The 16,596-nt window shown below is 43.3% G+C and overlaps 1 protein-coding gene across 2 annotated transcripts in view; it reads right to left on the minus strand.

Moving 5' to 3' along the window:
• The window catches only part of MYOCD (myocardin), a 130,012-nt gene that overhangs the window by 14,297 nt on the left and 99,119 nt on the right, over positions 1-16,596 (minus strand). For both annotated transcript variants that reach the window (XM_063628314.1, XM_063628315.1), the window contains 4 exons: positions 15,585-15,710; positions 10,145-10,398; positions 8,524-8,677; positions 1,361-2,293 (listed from right to left, as the gene is read on the minus strand). In XM_063628314.1, the coding sequence (XP_063484384.1) occupies positions 1,361-2,293; positions 8,524-8,677; positions 10,145-10,398; positions 15,585-15,710 (1,467 nt within the window). The remainder of the gene's footprint in view (positions 1-1,360; positions 2,294-8,523; positions 8,678-10,144; positions 10,399-15,584; positions 15,711-16,596) is intronic.

Below are 16,596 nucleotides of genomic sequence, written 5' to 3' on the forward strand. Positions count from 1 at the left end.
ATGTAACCTTTCTCAACTTGACTTATATAGGCTTTCCTAGTAATTCTTCAGCTCATGAGCATAAAGTCTTTGTCAGTCACCTTTGCCTAGTCTTTGAATTAGTGAGTCTTCTAAGCCATCTCCCATGACCACTTCCATTATGCTTCAGCCACTGGCCCTCTTTCTGATCCTTGAACAGTCCCTACAAGCTCCAACCTCAGGGCCTCTGCATGTGCTATTTCTTGTTTGCCTTCAATGCCTTCACCCAAATATCCACAACATTTTCTTTTTACTGCTTTCAAGGTTTTGCTAAATGTCCCTGGCCCTTCTATTTAAAGTTGCAAATTTCCGGCTGGGCGTGGTGGCTCACGCCTGTAATCCCAGCACTTTGGGAGGCCAAGGCGGGTGGATCACGAGGTCAGGAGTTCGAGACCAGCCTGGCCAATATGGTGAAACTGTCTCTTCTAAAAATACAAAAATAGCCAGGCATGGTGGCATGCGCCTGTAGTCCCAGCTACTCGGGAGGCTGAGGCAGAAGAATCGCTTGAACCTGGGAGGCAGAGGTTGCAGGGAGCCAAGATTGCACCACTACACTCTAGCCTGGGCGACAGAGCAAGACTCCATCACAAAAAAACAGTTGCAAACTTCCAAACTACACACACACACCCCTTTGCTTTTTCTCCATAAGATGTGTCATCTTCTAATATAGTACATAATTTACTTTGAAATTGTTTAATTTACTTTTAAACTGTCTCTGTTCCCATGAGAATAGAAATTTTTGTTTGGCTAGTTCAGCACTAATTCCCAGAGATGAGAACGGGGCCTGGCACATAGTAGGTGCTCAGTAAATGTTTGCACTATGCAGACCATTACATGAAGAGTAAGATCTGATGATTTCCCCTTTAAACCTTTGAGGCATTGGTTTGGCCTATGATAAGGTTGGACACCAAGGAATCCTGGGAATCCTGAGAGCAGTGGTCAGCAAACTGCAGCCCACAAGCCAAGTCTTGCTCACTGACTATTTTTTAAAATAAAGTTTTATTGGGACAGAGCCATGTGCATTTGCTTACATGATACCTATGGCTGCTTTTGTGAAACAAAGGCAAAACTGGGTAGGTATGACACAGACAGTATGACCTGCAAAGCAAAAAGTATTTACCATCTGGCCCTTTACAGAGTAAGTTTGCCAACCCCTGCCTTAGAAGATGAGTGAGTTCCTTCTACCATGAAGATTCAAGGATAGTAGTGTCTGGGAGATGCTGCTATGCTTTTGGTAAACCCTTCCCATTGACAGTTCTAACATTAGCTCTTTAGCAGTTGAAAATTTGTAACCCACTTCTAGAAAGAGGCGTGAACCAGGCATGGTGTAAGGTGCTCTTACCTGTGCAGTGCACACCTGGCTGCTGATGGGCGAGGAGACCCTGTGCCCTTCTCCCTGGGCCCCGGAGGATGAGGGCAGAAAGTGAGGGTTGTTGGGTGATGGGGGCAAACTGATGTGCTGTGGGCTTTTCACCGCCCCCAGCGGTGAATGCTGAGGGGAACACTGGGGGCTGAGAAATGTGGAAGAAAGTACATTGGTTTGATCTGAGGACTCCACACAATGAGCATTTCCAAGGGGCTGGAGTTGAGCAGCTTCACAAGCCGGCGGGTGACACTCTGAGCTGCTGGTTTGTCTTTTCACAGGTACTTGGGATGCAAAAGGACAGCTGGAGACAGCCTCTTCCTGCTTGATGGAGGCAGCCAGGAAAGGCAGCGGCTTCTTCTCTGAACAGTTATTCCTTTTCTGCTTCTGAAGCTGCATCCTCAGCTCCTCCACCTGCCTCTGCTCTTGCTGGAGCTTCCAGGTGAGTTCATTGATCACCTTCTGCTTCTCCACCAGCATCTTGTCCTTCTCGGAGTCCAGCCCATCCAGCTCAGAAGGAACAGAGCCCCCATTCAGGCTGCTCATGAGACTTTCCTCCGTGCACACGTGGACTGGGGACGGGTGCAGGCCGAAGGAGGGGGAGGCATCATTGAAGGTGTCCGGCAGGGACCCGGCGACTGACAGGTCAGAGGAGGCTGGGGAGATCGGGGGGCTGGAGCTGGTGCTGCCAAAGTGGTAGAAGCCGTTGGACAGGGCACTGGTGGAAGAGGAAGACTGGTAATTGGGCAGCGTGTTGGGTGTGACAGGAAAAGTGACAGTCGTTATATCCCCAAAGTTCGGCACTGGGTTACCAGAGCAGTCCTGGAAGGGTCGAAGCCGGTCCATGAGAGCCGTTTTGGTGCCTGACACAGGCAAGCCCCGAATTCGAAGCTGTTGTCTTAACTCAGAGACCTAAAGAAATCAGAATGTGGTTAGTGTGCTGTTTAACAACAATATTTTTAAAAGTGTATTCATTATAAAATTAGCTTCAACACATCACAAATGGAATTCTACAATACCCACCTCTTTTTTATACTTTCCGATTTCCTCTCCTACACCTGATATAAATCAGTTTTGCACAATTTTAACAATTATTTTTAACTTTATCATATATGGTGTTTTCATGGCCTTAGAGTCATAGAAACGTAGAGCTTGAATGAATGGTAGAAGTCATCTAATCTACTGCCAGTCATCCCTCATGGCGATCTGTGTCCCCATTTTATAGATGAGAAAACATATCTGCCTGGGTTTAGACACAAGCCCTCCAACAATAGTCTTGAAGTACAGCAAAGTGCAGCTTTTCTGGCTTCCTTGGTGAGGGCTCTTCCTACCATGTTCTCGTTCTTAAACCTGAGCATGCGCCAGAACCACTGGAGGGTGTGTTACAAAGCAGACTGCAAGGCCCCACTGTGGGGTTTCTGACCCAGTTGATACACATTTCTAACAAGTCCTCAGGTGGTGCCTGGACCTGACTTTGAGAACCACGGCTCCATATAAACGTTTATGTCCTAATTTTAATGACCAGCTGAATAATAGTCGTATACTGAGAGAGTATGTGGCGATAAGACCATCAGTTCAACTCCTGGCCCTGCCTGTTACTAACTCAGTGATCAATCACTCGGTGCCTCAGTTTCCCTTCTGGGAAATGGAGGAAATAATGCTTACTTTATGCATTTTTGTGAGGGTTAAAATGGCTTAAAATGTATAAAGCACTTGGAATAGTGCCTGGCAAATTGTTGTGCAATATAAAGTTTTACTAATATTATTATGTTAATTCACATGTAATTATCTTATCCCTATATTTTTTATAATGTTCATAAACTGGAAACTCTAAATATCTACAAATATGAGAACTGGTTAGGTAAATGATAGTGTATGCAAATGATGGGACACTACAGATCCATTAAAACTGATGCTATAAATATTTGCTGACATTGGATGATTAATTGTCGTGGTATAGTAATAAGTGAACAAAGTTTGAATTGATTGTATTTTTCTAAAAATTATATAAACAATGTATGTATATATATACATATATATATTTAAACCTATGTTTGCATATGAAAAATCCAGATAAAAATATGCTAAAATGTTAATAATGGTTCTCCTTATCTGTATGTCCTAAATATGTCACATAAATGTATTATGTTTGTAATTAAAACAGGAAACATATTAAATACCTAAATTTCAATAATTTCATAAAACAGAAGACTATAGGGAAATATTCTGATACTCTGTAGGGAAAGATTGTTTGAGAAAAATATCGAAAACAAAATTTAAAACTTCTGTAAGTCAAGAAACTACAAAGCGCAAATATGAATAGCTATCTTGGGAAAAATGAATTGCGACACAAATAATAAAGTGTTAAAAAGCTCAATGTATCAAGTGTGCTAATTGATTAAAAAGAATATTGATACCCAGTATAAAAATAAGCAAGGGATATATGATCCAGCTTTTCAGAAACAAAAATAAAATTTAAAATATGGACAGTAATGTATGTATATCATCATTAGTAATCCAAGAAATGCAAATGTAATGAATATATATCTATTTGTATTTATTAAGTTGGCAAATGAATAAGAAGACTTTGTGTTAATTAAGTAGCAGCAAAAATTAAACAAAATTAGTTTTTTTTTTGAGGCGGAGTCTTGCTCTGTTGGTCAGGCTGGAGTGCAGCAGCACAATCTCGGCTCACTGCAACCTCCACCTCCCGGATTCAAGCAGTTCTCCCGCCTCAGCCTCCCAAGTAGATGGGATTACAGGCACGCACCACCACGCCTAGCTAGTTTTTGTATTTTAAGTAGAGACGGGATTTCACCATGTTGGCCAGGCTGGTCTGGAACTCCTGACCTTAGATGATCCACTCGCCTCAGCCTCCCAAAGTGTTGGGATTACAGGCGTGAGCCACAACGTTTTTGAAAAGCTCTTTATTACATTGCTATTCAAAAAGTATGGTCCTCAGACAAGCAGCATCAGCATCACCGGGAGCTAGTTGGAAATGCAGAATCTTGGGCCCCTCCCCAGACCTGAATCAGAATCTTCATGCTACCAAGAGCCCGGGTGATTCAGTTCACACATTAATGTTTGAGAAGTGCTGCTTTGACAAGCTGCTTCTGGGAACAGACTGACATAAATGTTCAGGGCAGAAATTTCAACATGTATCAAAAACTTTAACCAGGCGCGGTGGCTCACGCCTGTAATCCCAGCACTTTGGGAGACCGAGGCGGGCGGATCACAAGGTCAGGAGATCGAGACCACGGTGAAACTCCGTCTCTACTAAAAACTTTAGCCGGGTGTAGTGGCGGGCGCCTGTAGTCCCAGCTACTCGGGAGGCTGAGGCAGGAGAGAATGGCGTGAACCTGGGAGGCGGAGCTTGGAGTGAGCCGAGATCACGCCACTGCACTCCAGCCTGGGTGACAGAACGAGACTCCGTCTCAAGAAAAAAAAAAAAACCTTTAAACAATATTAATATATTTAATTCAGGAATTTTATTCTAGCCTGAGGAAATAATCAGAGAAACTAACAAATGTAGGCACAAAGGTCATTGAAATCATATATATATACATAGATACACATATATATACAGATATATGTATATAAGTATATATACATGTATGTGTATGTATGTATATACATATGTATATGTGTGTGTGTATATATATATATATATAGGTTTTGAGACGGAGTCTCACTCTGTCACCCAGGCTAGAGTGCAGTGGTAGGATCTCAGCTCACTGTAACCTCCATCTCCCAGGTTCAAGCAATTCCCCTGCCTCAGCCTCCTGAGTAGCTGGGATTACAGGTGTGCACCACCACACTCGGCTAATTTTTTGTATTTTTAGTAGAGATGGGGTTTCACCATGTTGGCCATGCTGGTTTTGAACACCTGACCTCAAGTGATCCGCCCACCTTGGCCTCCCAAACTGCTAGGATAACAGGCTTGAGCCACTGCACCCGGCCTGAAATCACATTTTGAATAGCAAAAATCTGGTAGCTAGTTAAGTGTCCAGCAGTGGAATGTTAACTAGGTGGTGAAGTGATATGCTGCTATTAAAAATAAAAAATTTATTGAATATTAACAGTTATGAAAAATGTTCACGATGTGTTAAGAAAAGAAGTATGCCAGTAATTTATGTACATGTAATTTTTTCAAGACAATTATTTTAAAACAAAATGTTTATATGCATTTTAAACATAGAAGGAAATATAATCTGCTTTTTGTGAGTCTTAATTATCTTTCAAAATACTGTTTACTTCTCTACATACTATCATATTTCAACAGTCAATATATGTTACTTTATAATCGGCTAAAAGTTATAGAAAGGATTGAATTAACTTACATTAGCAATTATTTACCCTACAGTCTTGCTGGAATTGTTTTATCATTTCTTTTAGATTTGCTGGTTTGAAAAAGTACAAAATGGCAACTCATTATTATTTTAATTTTGAATTACTTAAAATTGATGAGTTCTACATTTATTTTTAGAATCTGTCTTGACACTGAATAATTTAACTACATTATTAAATAATGTAGCTCATATTCTAAAATAAAATGAATACGGTTGAGTTTAATTTACATTAAACTTCAGAATATTACACTGTATGGGCTTGTCGGGACAAAGGTTTGTATACACCTCTTTCCTACATTCACTAGTGTTTTCATCATTAATAACTTTTCAAACTATTATGGAAAAATTCACACATACACAAAAGTAGATAGAAAGTCTAATGAACCTCATATACTCATCAACAAACTTCAACAATATCACTCATGCCCAATCTTGTTTCTTTTATACTCCAACCCACTTCTCCTACCTTTCCTGAATTATTTTGAAGCAAAGCATATATAATTTCATCCAAATAATTTGGTCTCTATCTCTAAAAGATAAGTACTCTTAAAAAGCCATAATATAATAACATATCACACCTTAAAATATGAATCATTATATGTTAATATCAATAAGGTATTCTCTCAGTTTTTTAAACTTTCACTCTCTCTCTCTCTGTTTCTCTAGTATGTGCTCTCTCTCCAGTTTGTTTGGTTTTTTTTTTTTTTTTTTTGAGACAGAGTCTCGCTCTGTCGTCAGGCTGGAGTGCAGTGGCGAGATCTCGGCTCACTGCAACCTTCGCCTCCTGAGTTCAAGCGATTCTCCCACCTCAGCCTCCCAAGTAGCTGGATTACAGGCGTGCACCACCACGCCCGGCTAATGTTTGTATTTTTAGTAGAGATGGGGTTTCACCATGTTGGTCAGGCTGGTCTTGATCTCTTGACTTCATGATCTGCCTACCTTGGCCTCCCAAAGTGCTGGGATTATAGGCGTGAGCCACTGTGCCCGGCCAGTTTTTTTTGTTTTTTTAATAGGATGCAAAAAATTATCCACATACTGTGATATATAACCATGAACTTTTCAAAAAGAAATCAAAGACTTTTCTCTCAGTGTTCTTTTCCTTTTGTGTAGCAAAACATGAAAATTGCTTGCAAATGTCACCTTCATTATATGACCTTTCTGATTACTATTTGGGGGGTCACCTTCATCCATTCCTCTTACTTCTTCCTTTCCCCAATTGTGGCTGCATCGTATGCCTCCTTCATTCCTCTTCTCTCTTTCCTTCTCACTCTTTCCATTTTGTTCTTTGTCAATCTCATTCACCCTTCTAGGTTCAATGCTCCACACATTGCACATGATTCTGAAATTTCTTTTCCCACCCCTGACAACACAGCCTGGCTAATTCTTACTGATGGAAACAGATCACTTTTCTCTTGGTTGTCCTGCTGGTACCTGCGACTTGACTTTCCCAAACTGAATGAACTTGCCACTGTCCCTTCACATCAACTCCTCATTCTACTCTCCCTCTTTCTGTCATTGATGTCACTCTCCCGAGACTGAGATGGCACCTCTACCCATACACACAGTGAGTGGTCAAGTCCAGCCACGTTCTCTCCTGCCCTTCCCTCTCTTTCCACTCATCTCTCATGCAACAGGAAAGCCCTTGAAATAAGTTACTTAGCTTCAAGCCTCAGTTTTGTCATTCATAAGTTGGTTAAACTGCCTATCATTTGACCTCTTTATGATTCTGGTTTTTATTTTCACTTTTTAAATTGGGAAGACAAAACTTATCTTGCAGGGTGAAAATTAAAGCAAATCTACACAGAATGAATGACAGATGGTTTATATTAAAAAAAAAAATTGGTAGGGGCTGGGCAGGGTGGCTCATGCCTGTAATCCCAGCACTTTGGGAGGCCAAGGCCGGTGGATCACCTGAGGTCAGGAGTTCAAGCCCAGCCTGGCCAACTTGGTGAAACCCTGTCTCTACTAAAAATACAAACATTAGACAGGTGTGGTGGTAAACGCCTGTAGTCCCAGCTACTAGGGAAGCTGAGGCAGGAGAATTGCTTGAACCCGGGAAGCAGAGCTTGCAGTGAGCCGAGATTGTGCCACTGCACTCCAGCCTGGATGACAGAGCGAGACTCCATCTCAAATAAAAAAAAAGGGTAGGCACCATCGTCATCATCATCTCCTTATACCTATACTAATTATCGTAACTCTCACTAGCCAATGATTCTGAGCATGTGTATCTAGAGGGATCCACCTGCCTCAGCCTCCCAAAAGTGGGTTTTGAGGGGTCTGACAGATGGCACTATCATATCTGGATCATGTTTCTCTGTGGCTAAGGCATCTTCTGTCTCACTTGTCTCCTGTCTTACTCTTATCTAGAAATAGCCTACTTAACAATTATTTTTTGCTATGGTAAAATAAACGTAAAGTTTGTCTTTTCGCTCTATCTTGAATGCTCTTGCCCTTTCTTGCCCTTCCACCTTCTGCCCTTCTACCACTGGATGGCATTCGCCAGATACTGGTGCCATGTCCTTGGACTTCTCAGTTCTAGAACTGTGAGAAATAAATTCCTTTTCTTTTCAAATTTCCCAGTTTCCAGTATCCTGTTACGGCTGCATAAAATGGACTAGACAACTGGGGTGTTCAACCACAGCAGGATAAACTCTGTCACCTCCTTCAATGTTTCCCGTAGTCTTCCTCCCCTCCCACTCTCTTTCTCCAGGTATCAGTTGGTCGTGGTGATGTTAACAACATATTGTTGTATTTGTTTAAAAAAAAGAAAGAAACTCATGTCAAATCCTGTACCTTCAGATCATCCAGGTTAGGTGGGAGTGGGCCTGGTTTGAAAGAAGAGACACCAGTTTGTCCAGAAAAACTGTTTTTGACAGGAGACAAGGGGGTATTGCTCAGTGGCGTTGAAGAAGAGTTTGGATTTCTGACCATCTGTTCATTTGGTTCCCTAAAAAACAAACAAAGAGGCATTTCAAGTACAATCAAATATTGGTGGGATAACTTGCATTTAGATCGGATCCCAAAGTGATTGCCTGCAAGGGTCAGGCATGTAATAAACCAGCAGAAGAGACCAGGGTGAGGAAAAACAACACTGCCAGATAGATGGTAAGTGGTGCGTGACATCTGAACTTTGTTTAGGGAGATAAGAGGGAGTGGCGGGGACTTTGGCCTATGAGAGAGGACACATCCACCTGTGATTCAGCTGATGCTCTGTCCTGGGGAGGCCAAACACACCTGGTGAAGGTTGGTTGTGTTTAGTGCTCAGAGTAATTGCTAGCATAGTCTGAGGATGACACAGGAGGAATCCACATCTCAACTTTATATGTGGGGATATTGACAATTTAAAAGGTGACCTGGCCAGGCACGGTGGCTCATGCCTATAATCCCAGCACTCTGGGAGGCCGAGGCGGGCGGATCACCTGAGGTCGGGAGTTCAAGACCAGCCTGACCAACATGGAGAAACCCTGTCTCTACTAAAAATACAAAATTAGCCGGGCATGGTGGCGCATGCCTGTAATCCTAGCTACTAGGGAGGCTGAGGCAGGAGAATTGCTTGAACCTGGGAGGCGGAGGTTGCAGTGAGCCGAGATTGCGCCATTGCACTCCAGCCTGGGCAACAAGAGTGAAACTCCGTCTCAAAAAAATAAAAAAATAAAAAATATATTAAAATAAAAGGTGACCTAGCAATGTGGTCACACAACCTGGCCCAGGAGTCAATCTTTGAGGGTGTCTCTCAGCTGCTCAGCTCTGTTCCTTCCAAAAGCAGAAGTGCATCAGAATTGCTCATAATTCCAATATCACGTTCTTAGACATTCCACAGTCCAACCTGAAATTGCCAATACTTTCCTTTTTCCCAAAGGGGCCTCTTATCAAGGGCATTGATTTATAGTAGTCCCCCCTCATTGGCGGTTTCACTTTACAAGATTTCAGTTACCTGAGGTCAACTGCAGTTCAAAAATAGATGCGTCCAGTACAATAAGTTATTTTGAGAGAGAAACCACCACATCCACATACCTTTTATTATAGTATCTTGCTATAATTGTTCTATATTATTGCTAGCTATTATAGTTAATCTCTCACTGTGACTAATTTATAAATGAAACCTTATCATAGGTATATATGCCTAAGAAAAATACAGTATACGTAGAGTTCAGTACTATCTGAGGTTTTAGGGATCCACTGAGGGCTTGGAATACATCTGCAGATAAAGAGCGCCCCGTATTTGCTTCCTCCCAGTCTTACGGCTCTGAAAAGGAGTGCATAGTTTCTAAATTGAGTCACCTTCCAAACATACTGGATGAGGAAATGGTGCAATACAGGACTTGCTAGGCCCCACGGTGCTGGCAGATAGGTATTAATAGACACCTTTCCCAACCTCTGCCCACAGCCACCTTCCCAGGCTTGCTGGACTTACTTAAGCTGAGCTTGGTGCATCCCTGGGTAGCTGAATCGGTGTTGCTGCTGCTGCTGCTGCTGGCTGAGGATTTGGAGCTGCAGGAACAGCTGCTGTTGCTGGAGCAGCCGAGCATAGGCTGAGTCCATAGGTGGAGGGGACTTCTCTGCCTTCTGGTCTGGGGGAATGTACTGGTGATATTTAAGCTTCTTCACCTTTGGCTTGGGGTCCTTGGGCTTTTTGTGGCGGTTCTTACTGTCACCCAAGGATTTGGACTGCAAAGAGGATGAGGAAATGGCATGCGCTTTAGGCAATGGCTGAGAATGACTTTGCATCATGGACACGTTGTGAGGCAGTTTTGTCTTGGATCTCAGAAATATAATCTAGCAAAGGCATGATGTACAAAGAGCTCCTAGGACACTAATGTTGCTAATGAACAAATTCATTGCAAATGTATCACACTGGGAGGACACTCCTTAGACGGGGAATGTTGAATCTTAGAAGCAACTCCAGAGTTTTTCCTTTCTGGAGTACAGCAAAATGTAATCCTGTGTTTCAATGAGTGCATTCTCCTAACCTAAAACCAACTGATGACCTAACAAAGGCTGCATTCTGATCTTGAGACTACTTGTAGAAAGTTCTTTCATGGCTGGGCGTGAAGGCTCACACCTGTAATGCCAACACTTTGGGAGGCAGAGGCGGTTGGATCACCTGAGGTCATGAGTTCAAGACTAGCCTGACCAACATGGTGAGACTCCGTCTCTACTAAAAATACAAAAAGTAGCTGGGCGTGGTGGTGGGCACCTGTAATCCCAGCTACTCGGGAAGCTGAGGCAGGAGAATCGCTTGAACCCGGGAGGCAGAGGTTGCAGTGAGCCGAGATTGCGCCATTGCACTCCAGCCTGGGTGACAAGAGTGAAACTCCATCTCAAAAAAAAAAAAAAAAGAACTTTCATATGCATATGTGGAGTCACCTTTAGTTAAACACTTAATAAGTTGACTTATTAATGACATAAACTTAGATAGAACTAAGATTTTCTTTGAAAATCTAGAATGTGGTTATTTGTTGCTTTGGGGTGAAAGTAAGATAAACCCTGCCTATCTGCCTGCTGAACAACCTCTCGCCTGCCAGCCAAATACCGATGAAAGATCAGGAAGTAACACCGTTTGAAATAAGGATACTTTACTTATTATGGGAAGGGTTATCCACCTACTGGAACACTCCCCAGAGTTGGAACCCAAAGCATGTATTGCATGATTTGGACACACTGAATCAGGAAGTTAAGGGTATATAGTCTTGGAAGATAAGACAAATTTTTGAAAGTGGTACAATTACTTAACTTTAATACATCTCAGTTTCCTCATCTGCAAGTTGGAGAAAGTATTCTTTACTTTTTCTCTCACTAATCAATATAAAGACTATGAAAGATAATATTGAAATAATAACAGGTAGTCAATGAACAGGTAATTATGTCTATAACCTGCTCCTGAAATAAAAGACCTTCGTATATTAGGAAGGAATGGGTCCATCCTGTTATCAGGTTTAAAAAATGTAATTTTCAGGCCGGGCGCGGTGGCTCATGCCTGTAATCCCAGCACTTTGGGAGGTGGAGGTGGGCGGATCACTTGAAGTCAGGAGTTCGAGACCAGCCTGGCCAACATGGTGAAACCCTGCCTCTGGTAAAAATACAAAAAAATTAGCTGGGCGTGGTGGTGGATCCCTGTAGTCTCAGCTTCTCGGGAGGGTGAGGCAGTAGAATAACTTGAACCCAGGAGGCAGAGGTTGCAGTAAGCCGAGATTGCGCCACTATACTCCAGCCTGGGTGACAGAGCGAGACTCCGCCTCAAAAAAAAAAAAAAGAATTTTCAAACCCTGACTTTATTACAGAAGGTTGAAATGAAGAACATGGACGTCATGACCACAAGTGAGCTAGGATTTGGGTGAACATTGGAAGGAAAGTGTGTTTCCACTGGTGTCCAGAAGAGGGGGCTCCTGAACAGCTGGCAGGCATATTCTGACTTGGCAGGTTCCCCACTTCAACCACAAACTACACATCTGAATGTGACCTTATCCAAAGGAGCTTACAACTCGCTTGGACTCAGCGCAATGCACCCCCAAAGGCTCTTTTGTTTTCCAAAGAGACTTCTTCCTGGCGACTAATGAATAATGAACACAAGTATTTCGGTGTGTTTGGTGGCTCCGTTTCTCTCTGCTTACTAATCGATTAGCATTCTAGTTAATTAATCAGTCTTCTGTCCTTGGAGAGTTTCTGCAGGGCTCCCGAAACCAGCTCTGCCCTGGCCTGCTCCAGATCAGCTGCTGTTGTCGCCTCATTCTGAGGCTTGCCTTGTCTGGGGAGGATGGGAGCTGCAAGCCCTGGCAGGGTCCCGCAGCTAAGTCAGAGGCCCAGGAGCTTTTTTTCTCTATGTTGCCTTAGCACATTCCAGAAGATACTGAAATCGTACCATTTACTCTGGATAGTCTGGGGTAAAGGCTACTATTACTATTCTCTTTTTGAACTCAGGAGACACTAAGGTTTCTGTGTTTGCTGACCAAGCAGAAGAAATGACGGCTCTTCTACAAACAACCAGCCTGCCGGGACCAGCTGGGTATCTGTAAGAATCACCCTTTTCACTGAAAGTGATCTGTTCATCTCCTGGGCTTCTATCATACTTTCTCCTACAGTGAGGTTGAAGGCTTTGCTAATTATTATTTTTTCTTTTTTTCTTTTGAGACAGTCTCACTCTGTCGCCCAGGCTGGAGTGCAGTGGCATGATCTCGGCTCACTGCAAGCTCCACCTCCCGGGTTCACGCCGTTCTCCTGCCTCAGCCTCCCTAGTAGCTGGGACTACAGGCGCCTGCCACCACGCCTGGCTAATTTTTTTTTTTTTTGTAGTTTTAGTAGAGACGGGGTTTCACCATGGTCTCAATCTCCTGGCCTCGTGATCCGCGCCCGCCTCGGCCTCCCAAAGTGCTGAGATTATAAGCGTGAGCCACCGCGCCTGGTCTTTTCTTTTCTTTTCTTTTTTTTTTTTTTTTTTTTACAGAGTCTCCCTCTGTCAATCAGGCTAGAGTGCAGTGACTGGGATCTTGGGTCACTGCCACCATTGCCTCCTGGGTTCAAGCGATTCTCCTGCCTCAGCTTCCTGAGTAGCTGGGACTATAGGCACACGCCACCATGTCCAGCTAATTTTTGTATTTTTTGATAGAGACGAGGTTTCACCATGTTGGCCAGGCTGGTCTCGAACTCCTGACCTCAGGTGATCCGCCCACCTCGGCCTCCCAAAGTGCTGGGATTACAGGTGTGAGCCACCACACCACACTGCTAATTTGAATTATGAAAAATTTAAATACTGTAATAGAAATATGAATAACATTTCTCTTTATACTCAGCTTTAGAAATAATGGGACTCATCTCCTCCTTCCCATGCAATGAACAAAATGCATTGATAGTCACATAATTTCAAACCTGTTGAGCTGAGTGAATTGTCAGCTGGGTTTAAGCTCGTGGTTTGGTGGGGAAGCCTTACTGGGAAACTGATGTGTCTATCATCCATTAGACCATAAAACTGTTACTGTATCATCGATTTTTACTTCAATTTACAATCTTTTTTAAATCCCTTAAGAGTCATTTTAACGTTCATTAAGTGGTGGCACTTGAGCTGAGAAAACGTGTTCCCAAATCAGTTAGAAGTTATTTGGGATAGGCCAGGCACGGTGGCTTATGCCTGTAATCCCAACACTTTGGGAGGCCGAGGCGGGCGGATCACCTGAGGTCAGGAGTTCAAGATCAGCCTGACCAACATGGAGCAACCCCATCTTTACTAAAAATACAAAATTAGCCGGGCATGGTGGTGTGCGCCTATAATCCTAGCTACTGGGGAGGCTGAGGCAGGAGAATCACTTGAACCCGGGAGGCGGAGGTTGCAATGAGCCGAGATCATGCCACTGCACTCCAGCCTGGGCAACAAGAGTGAAACGCCGTCTCAAAAGAAAAAAAAAAAGAACACAAAAAGAGCTTATTTGGGATAAAACATTATAAAGAAGGCCACATGATTACCAGGCAGTTAACTGACTAGAGAGCAGCCTGTGTACTGTGAGATGCGACGCTTGTGTTTATAGAAGCACAATTCGCAAGTGCAAAGATATGGACCCAACCTAAGTGCCCATCAACCAACAAGTGGATAAAGAAAATGTGGTACGTATACAACATGGAATGCTACTCAGCCATAAAAAGGAACGAAATAATGTCTTTTGCAGCCACTTGGATGAAGCTGCAGGCCATTATTCTAAGTGAAGTAACTCAAGAATGGAAAAGCAAGTGTCATGTGTTCTCACTTGTAAGTGGGAGCTAAGCTATGAGGATGCAGAAATGTAAGAATTATGTAATGGAATTTGGGGATTGGGGGAAGATTGGGAGTGGGGTGAGGGATAAAAGATTACATATTGTGTAAAGTGTATCCTGCTCAGGTGACGGGTGCACTACAATCTCAGAAATCACCACTAAAGGGCCAGGTGCAGTGGCTCATGCCTGTAATCCCAGCACTTTGGGAGGCCGAGGTGGGCAGATCATGAGGTCAGGAGATGAAGAACATCCTGGCTAACACAGTCAAACCCCATCTCTACTAAAAATACAAAAAAATTAGCCGGGCGTGGTGGCGGGCACCTGTAGTCCCAGATACTAGGGAGGCTGAGGCAGGAGAATCACTTGAACCTGGGAGGCGGAGGTTGCAGTGAGCTGAGATCGCGCCACTGCATTCGAGCCTGGGCAACAGAGAGAGACTCTGTCTCAAAAAAAAAAAAAAAAAAAGGGAAAAAAAAGAAAGAAAAAAAAAGAAGTCACCACTAAAGAACTTCTCTGCGTAACCAAAACCACCTGCACCCCCAAAACTATTGAAATAAAAATAAAAATTAACAACAAGATATAATGCTGAGAAAACTAAACATTTGCTATAATGATTCTAGCTACCTGCCTACGATGAATGAAACCCCATGTTTATTTCCACTGGGAGACTGGCTTGAATGATGTAAGTTTTACGTTATGCAAGCTTTTCAGGGCTACTTCCCTTGCATAAAATTCAACTGCTCTATACCTATTTTATGAAACTTGCAAATCCTGCCTTACAATCAGCTGTGTCTACCTCAAGGGTGGGCTTACGAAATCTTTTAAGTGGAGAACGTGCTGGCTGGGCTGTGATCCCAAACAAATGCAAGCCCACAGCCTTCTCCATGGCAGAGGTGACCTCTGCTGTGCCGCATGGATAATGAAATCTTGGTCCATATACACTGGTGACCCATTTCTCATCTCCTGTTTTGTGACCCTCCTAGTGAGCTGAACCTCTGCATGGGTCCTCCGTGTAACTCTCCTCGTGTTGTCAGGCCTAACTCAGAAAGTTCTGCTCCAAGGTGGCTCTGTGAGCCGAGCGCTCTGGCAGGGCTTGGAGGCTGACGTGTCCGTACCTTTACAGCAGCATGCATGGCTATGGGGGTGCTGGGGGGGCCAAGCCCCTGCTTCCCCGCATCTGACTGGTGGCTGGGCTGTGAGGCTGAGTCATTTCTGTCATTTTCTGAGCCAGAAGCAAGATCCTGAAATCCAAATGTTACCGATATTAGGAAGATACAGGAATAAGTTGTGTGACACAGAAATGTTAGAGTCCGTATATATACCTCTGCTGCTTTCATCCTAGCTTCTTACCCAAGTAAATATCAGCCTACCCTCCCAGGCGCAGGAGTCACATACATATATGTGTGTATATATATATATATATATATATGTATATGTGTATATACATAGTCATCCAGCTGAAAACACTTTTGAGAGAGAAAGGGAATCATTCTAAGTAACGATTCCAAAAGACAGGTATAAAACTCGTCTGTTCTAGGCAAACTGGGACATCTGGTCTTGCTGTGTGAGCGTTCCACCTGTCTGTGACAAGGTCCACCTGTCTTGATAATGCAATTGAAAAAGAAAGCAGCAGGGAAGAGTGGGTGTAGGAATTTGGGGGGAAAGTAGGACAACGAACAAGGTAGATAAAAAGGATGTTCGCAGAAAGAGGGAAAGTGTGTGTGTGTATCTCCAAGTGTGTGTCTGAGTGTGTATATGTGCATGTATGTGTGTACGTGCATGCGTGCTTATGTGCATGTGTGTATATATATATGTGTGCGCATGTTAGGTGTATACATGTGTGTATATATGTGCACATGTGTGCACACAGGCATGTATATGTACATGTGGTTTTGTGTGTATACATGTGAGTCTGTGTGTGTGTTTGTGTTTGTGTGTGCGTGCGCGTGCATGTGTACAAAGTCATAAGAAACCTTTAGCAGAGGCAGAGTCTGTAAAGGGAAAAATTATTTTCTCTTTCTCTCCTACGTTCGTCTGTTTCAACTCTGACAAAAAGGAGCCAGGGCTGCCCATGATATCTCCATGGGGGGTTAGGAATGAGCTTTGCAGTTCTTCCCTGAGCCCTGC

The sequence above is a fragment of the Symphalangus syndactylus genome, chromosome 20 (genome assembly GCF_028878055.3).
Source record: "Symphalangus syndactylus isolate Jambi chromosome 20, NHGRI_mSymSyn1-v2.1_pri, whole genome shotgun sequence".
In the NCBI taxonomy this organism is placed as follows: domain Eukaryota; kingdom Metazoa; phylum Chordata; class Mammalia; order Primates; family Hylobatidae; genus Symphalangus; species Symphalangus syndactylus.